The sequence below is a fragment of the Pteropus vampyrus genome, unplaced genomic scaffold (genome assembly GCF_000151845.1).
Source record: "Pteropus vampyrus isolate Shadow unplaced genomic scaffold, Pvam_2.0 Scaffold188, whole genome shotgun sequence".
Taxonomy (NCBI): domain Eukaryota; kingdom Metazoa; phylum Chordata; class Mammalia; order Chiroptera; family Pteropodidae; genus Pteropus; species Pteropus vampyrus.
In genome coordinates, this window is record NW_011888969.1 from 1,509,181 (window position 1) to 1,516,130 (window position 6,950).

Sequence of the window (6,950 nt, forward strand, 5' to 3'; positions counted from 1 at the left end):
CCTGGCTGAGGGGAGAGAGGAAGTGGGTTTGCCGGCCCGTTTCGTAGGGAACAGGTGGGGATTCTGCTTCCAGGAGAAACACAGCAGTGTTGCCTCCTGGGCTCCTGTGCCCTCTGACCCCAGCCTGCCCTTCGGACCGCACAGCCTGGCATGGCCCGACCCCGACAATTGTAGATGGAGACAGCGTGGGAGCAGGGAGAGCTTTGCACACTGTCTGCTCCAACACATTCGCTCCTCGGCTAAGGTCCCCAAGGAGCACAGAGGGATACGGCAGGTCACGGGGGCAGTGGGGACAGGCCAGGATGGGAAGTGAGCATCTGTGGTCTTCGAGAGCGCTTCCTGCAGCCCCCAGTAAATCCTGCTGTCCCAGACAGCCGGAGAGGCAGGCAGTGAGGCGTGTCGCCTCCTCGGGTGGCCGGTCAGCTGGTCAGCGGTCACGTCTGTGCACTGACCCCACCCGACTCAAATCAATGCCATGTGCGTCCGCTTTAGAAAAAGGCTATTTAACCCTGTATTCGGGCAGCCCCTTTGTGACTAAGCTTTTATAAGAAACTTCAAAAGGGCGTAATGGAGGAAAATTAAGGGGTACAAGACGCACGGGGCATCAGAGGAAGAGCCTTCGTACGTATAAATTACGAAGAGGTAAAACCATTACACTGAGGACGGAAACGTGTCATCAAGGACAGCTGAAGCTTCTCTGCGCACAAAAGCCTGTAATTAGGGCCTCTGGGGGCGCTGTGCGGAGAGCTCCCCAGGTGTGGGTTACGGCCAGGATGTCCAGGACACGTTTGATGCCAAAAGATCTGTCTAGTTCTGGGTACATGTCAGCAGAGAAGGAGTTACACAGCGTCTGTCCCTAACAACTTCCGTCCTGGGGACTGCCCAGTGGCCACACAGCACAGTCGAACCCCGAGTCTGAGACACGGGACCGTCCGGTCCTGAACCTCCTCCCCTCCTTCCCAAACAGCTGGGTTGCGAGACCATTTCCACGCCATGCAATTCACATGTTTAAGGTGCACAGTTCAGTGTCTGTGAGAATGCTCGCAGACATGTGCAGCCATCACCACCGTCCGGTTTCGAATAGCCTCATCACCTCAGAAAGAAGCCTTTCTGAGCAGCTTTGGCTGTCATCCCCTGCCCCTGGCTCCCAGCCCCCACCACGAGTCCACCTTTTATCTCCGGCTTTTCCCCCTTGACAGATGAGGAGCGGGGCTCAGACCCGCCGGAGGGAGCCCCCGCAGCCAGGGCTGCAGCCCCCCACCCTGCCCCCCGACTCCACGACCACGATCTTCAACCCAGTCAGGGCTTTCCAGACTCGGAGCCCAGGAATGTCCTCTGGTGGAGGACATGGTAAAGAACGAAATGAGGACGATAAAACATTTTTAAGCTTTCTTCTAAACTGGGTGTAGAAAGGGGCCCCTTCCTGTCTCCGAGCCCTCCGAGCTCACAGCCTGCCGTGGCTTGGTGTGGGTGGCACTTCTATTCGAAGCCCTCTGTCCTTCCTCAGCTCTCCCAAGTCCTTTTCAACCATTTGTGCGCTCACCCTTTCAGATACCTACTGTGTGCTTACCCTTTCAGACACCTACTGTGTGCACTGGCCGAGGAAGTAGGCCGTGCGGGGCGCCAGCTGCCCTGCAGCTGCTTCTGCTTCTGCAGGGGTTTGGGCTGGAACGTTTGCTCTTGGTCACGCTCCCCTGCACGATCTTTGGCGTTTCGGGCCTAGGAGCCAGCTCGTGTTCATGTTTCATTACGTTTCACCTTAATGTCTGAAAGGGTATGTGCCCCAGAGTGGACATTCAGTAAGTGCCCACAGAGGACGAGTTCCATAAAGAAAGAACGTGACAGGACAAACTATCGCTGTATCACTTACGCAACTTCCTCTTTCAGCCTCCTTCGCTTTCCTGACCATGGTGCTGTTTGTGGGGAACGTCCAGTCCAATCATCTCTCGGAAGACCTGGCCCAGGTGCTTTACCCACTTTATCCGTCAACCATTCACGGAGGGATGACCCACAGTTATGGGTACTCCTTTTGGCTCCTGCTGCTCGCCGTGCTTCTGAATATTGTCACCGTGGTCATCATCGTTTTCTACCAGAAGGCCAGGTACCGGCAGAAGCAGGAGCAGAAAAAGCCGATGGAATACGCTCCGAGGGATGGGATTTTGTTCTAAGTTCTATTTCAAACCGTATCGTCGTTAGGTCTAGTCTATGGCACGTCCGCGCCCCGAGCACTGACTGCTCAGCTTGTCCGGGTAACCAGCAGGGTGACGTGCAGCCTTGGCTGACTGTCATTTCGTGACAACTTTTGTATCTTGTGACACTCTCTGTTCTTCGTAAATGATGTCCCCTTGAAAAGGGCCCTTCCCGTGAGGATGGGGAGGCTGAAAGGAGACGCTCTCCAGTCCACGTGGTGTTCAAAGCGGTAGAATAATTCTGAGCCGTGAACCCTTCTGAGCCGGTCTCACCACCTGGAATAATAAAGATCTTTGTGACACCTCCCCTTGAGTAGCCCCAAGCACGCGGCCACCTGTGATCTCGTACTCCTCGGCAGGGGCCAGGTCCGTCTTTATTCCTCTCTGTGAAGGAAGACTTTGAAGTCCAGAGGGATTCGGAACTCATCTTTTCAGGACTAGGTGTTGGAGGCAAAAGGGGAGACTTTGGGGTGAAATACCTGGCTCTTTGGACCCTTAGCCACTGATATCACAAAGCCAGTGGTGGGTAGAAGAGCTGACGCCCATTTTTGAGGTTCAAAGGTGGGGAACAGATTAGAAAGTGAAAAGATGGAGGATAAGAATCACAGACCGACAGCCTCTGTGATAAGCAGGTTAAGTGTATTTCGGTTTTAAAGGATCAGACTGAATTCAGTCGAAGCAGAAATGGAGCATTGCGGTGCGTTTTGGTGACCAGCCCCGCAACCCGCCCGCTGCTTGTTTGCTGTGGTGTCAACACAGACACGGGAGTAGTCGGGCAGACGGGGGTGTATCACTCAGCGACAGACACCTGTCCAGCCAGAAGCTGAAGAAGGAGAGGGAGAGACACCGGCTTGCAGGCATCCGTGCCTGAGCTGGGCCGGGCCAGGCGCAGAACGTGGGTGTCGGGTCACGTTCTAAGAACAGGAGGTGAAACTGGGTCACGGTCTTATTTTTTCAGGAAAATTGAAAGTGGAACCAGAATAGATTCGACCTGCTTTGCCGGTAGTTATGATATTTCTTCCAGAAAATCACTCCAAGGACCTTTTGGGCTTCAATATCCCATAAGTCAGTCAGGTTGAACGCTGCGAGGCTCTGAAATAATCAGCTCTTGGGTCTTGGCAGAACTGGAACCAGAGGAAGCAGACCCCGCCCCGGCCCCGCCCCTGCCCCCGCCCCGCCCCCTGCCCCCCCCCCCGCTCCCCCCTGCCCCCCTGCCCCCGCCCAGCCCCCCTGTGTAATTTACATAGCAGCAGCTCTCGGGACAGGAAGATACGTCCTTTATGACATTGTCAGGGGTTCATGACTTTCTTATGATTTTTAACAATCTGTCTTATAAATAGTATTTCTCATTAAAAAAACATGCACTGAATACCTGTGCTGTGATTAGCAGCGTGCCAACCTGGGCACCTGCGTGCACAGAGCCATCAAGACAGACACTCGGAAAGCGGTTACTGAATTCCACATGAAACAGGGACTTAGTCACAAGACCGTGCGTATCCTGTGAAAGGCCGGTTGCCCATAACTTTCCATCCCCAAGTCCTGCTAAGTCAAGGTTACTCTAATAAATTAACTTGTTATGGAGCTTTGAACATATTAAAAAATATGATTATCAACAGTAAAAATTTTCTAACTTCTTTGAAGTTAAAAACATTTATATCCTTTGCATTTTACGTCAGATTTTGATCATGTGGACAAGTCATTGAGAGGAAACAGATGTGGGTAACACATCCACGCAGACAGCTAAGTAAATAGGCAGCACTCACACGAGGTGGCACACGAGGTGTCAGTGCCAAGGTGCCCTCGGACGCAAAGTCCTCGTCGATTCATCGGCATCTGAGCAGAGCTAGACTTCTTTAGAGGACAAATCATCTTAATCCTCATATCGCAGATGGCCTTTAAGGAACCATTTAGGACATAGGAATCCGGTAGATGGAACTGCATTTGACAATTGGGAAGATCGAGAGCATGGCCTTCTCGTTACATGTCCGAGGGCGGAAGGTAAAGAGACCACGTGTGTGATGAATTCGGTAGGAATTTTGTTTGGGAGGAACAGACATCCAGACTGTTCGCAGCGCGGGCGGTGCCGAGGGTTCTGCTCAGGTCTCTCTGCCCCCACCCATGAGATGGCCTTCCGGGAGTGTCCACGGGGCAACGAGGGGGACTGATTTTGTTTGCAAGGAAAGAAAAATGTCATTAAATACTTATTTGCTGTACTAAACTACTTAATAAATGTGCAGTGTGTTTTTTTTGCAGTGGATCCACCTGAGACACTATCTTGGAGGTCTGAACTAGTCTGTGGGATTAGACTGATTCGAGAGTCGGGAAATCACCCCTACTTAACCCATGTGGTCCTGGTGTGTTGAATTGGGAGACAAGATTCAGCCATATTTGCAAAATAAATAAGTCCTGTGAAATGACATCGTCTTCGATTTTGTAAGAACATAGGGTCTATGCTGATAATTTTAGGGAAATTAATACTTTTCACTAATGCCAAAGTGATGGGTCTCTCCCAGTGAACCGACATTTGCAGACAGTGGGAGATGGGGGGACTCTGAAGTCAGCTTTGCTATCATCGTTAGGACCTTCTTGATTGTCTCTACGAACCCCGTGGATTAGGCAGAGCAGGGAGAGTCGTGTCCTGGGATATGGCATCTTAGGGGCCTAAACACTGACCCTGCAGCTGGCCCCACATGGCTGCACAGTTTCGGTGCCCCGTACATGACGAGTGGCCATGCAGGTAGAGACACCTGGGCATCCTCCCTCCTCCTAAGGCTGTTCGGCCTCCCGGAAGCCCTGAGAACCTGCGGATTCTGCACAGGGCGGGCGGGTACCATGCCAGGTTCCAGGGCAGGCTTGTCCGCCACCCGCCCGGCAACTGCCCAGCGCCCAGCTTTCTCTCGCCGAAACCAGCCATTCATTGCATGCGGACCGGAAGCCAGGTTCCTGGTTGTCTAATCCGATGTCTTTTTACAACTGGACAAAGACGCATGTGCAGCATGTGTGGGACAGGGTGGCTCAGAGTCAGGAGTTTAACTAACGTGGAAAGAAGCCAGGGCTCTTTGGTCCCTGAGTCCCTCTGAGCTCTCCAGACCCCAGTGCCCAACCCCACCACCTCCAGCATCCTAGGGCACGTAAGTCCTTCAGCCAGGGGTGGGGCAAGGGACAAACAAACAGTTGAAGCCCAGGAAGGTTAATAAACTTGTCCAGAGCTGGCAAGTGACAAAGCCAGCTGCAAACAGGTCTCAGGACCCTTGTTCCCTTTCACCTGCACCTGACTCAGGTCCACAAGCTTTCGCTTGCATCAGGCTGATGGTCAAGGCTGGGGGTGGAGCACAGGGACCAAAGGACCAAATGTCCCTGCTCCTTGAGCTCTGTCCCAGGCAGGAAGTGTGGCCTTCCTGATGTCTCCCTTAGAGCTTAGGGCCACCTATATCTGCCTCTGTGGGTTTCCCATTGGACCCCGTTCACTCAGAACAAAAGAAGCCACTTGCTCAGGCAAAGGCACCCAGTTTGTTTGAAACAGAGTCCCGGCCAGGCCGGGGTGCTCACCCGCGCTGGGAGGGTGGGTGTCCCCGACATGACTGGTCCACACATCCCCAGAGGAGGCGGCAGATCCTGTGACCCAGACTCTGTGCCCTGTAAGGCATAGAGCAAGGCCAGGGACACTCACGGTGACCAGGGACACGGCTGCACCAGGGCGGTGCGCAGGAAGGAACCAAGGCGTGTGGGAGGTTCGTGCCCAACAGGGCCTCTGCGGCGGCGCGCGGTCCGTCCACGCTCCGCCCTGCACTGAGTCCTCAGCCGCCCAGACTCAATGGTAATCACGGCATCATCGGTCAGAGCGTCAGACGACGTCCCGGTTAAAAAGAAATTAAATAATTTGTATCCGAGACAGGCATCATTCAGATCCCAAAAGTTTCACTTTCGAAAAGTCTAAAAGTCTAGTAAAAAGGAAAAATTTTGATAAAAATATATTGTATTTTAAGGCCATTCATTTTAAACCAACTATTTGAATTTTTTATTTTTTTATTTCTTATTGACTTATTTTTAATGATAGTTGATATACGATTATATCAGTTCCGGGTGTACCTCATGGTGACTCAGCGTTTATATGCATCGTTTACATACCTTACGACGTGGTCTCCCCGATAAACCTAGGAAACGCTCGTCACCGTGCACAGTTACCGCAGTATTAATGACTCATGCCCTGCGCTGTACATTACACCCTGTGACTGGTGTCATGACTGCAAAGTCCTCCTTCTCGAAGCCCTCGCCTTTCCCACAGGTCCTCCTCCCGCCTCCGACCCGAAGCAGCCATCAGCTCGTTCTTTGTGTCTGTGGGTTTGTTCTCATCCGGTTTTAAACAAGCAACTTTAAAAGCAAAGCCTCCTCCTGCCTCCTGCCTCCCAGTCCTCACCAAGGGGCGCAGACTTTTAATTTCTAACCTTGACCCTGTGCGGAATGCTCCGTCTGTCTGGTGATCTCGACGCACTGCCTCTTCCACAAAACGTTCAACTCGCAAGTCACTGAGCAGGCGGCAGAGTTTCCGCTTTCCTCGCTCAGCACACAGCGTGGTGGGGTGCTCCGCGGGTCCCCCAGAACAGAGTGTGGGGGGGGCCGAAGTCCTCTGGCTCTACCGGCAGCAGTGACCACAACAGCCTTCACTGTCTCCCAATGTGTGAGCCCCAGTGTGTGAGTCCCTCACGGCAAAAGCATGTGTTTATAATGAACCCCATTTTATAGACAAGCGACTGAGGCTCG

The 6,950-nt window shown here is 52.8% G+C and overlaps 1 protein-coding gene across 1 annotated transcript in view; it reads left to right on the top strand.

The window, feature by feature from the left end:
- CLRN3 (clarin 3) overlaps nt 1-2,495 on the top strand; it is an 11,914-nt gene extending 9,419 nt beyond the window's left edge. Inside the window, exon 3 of the mRNA XM_011371326.2 lies at nt 1,888-2,495. Coding sequence (XP_011369628.1) covers nt 1,888-2,168 — 281 coding nt within the window. The 3' untranslated portion in view covers nt 2,169-2,495. The remainder of the gene's footprint in view (nt 1-1,887) is intronic.
- The last annotated feature ends 4,455 nt before the right edge of the window (nt 2,496-6,950 follow it).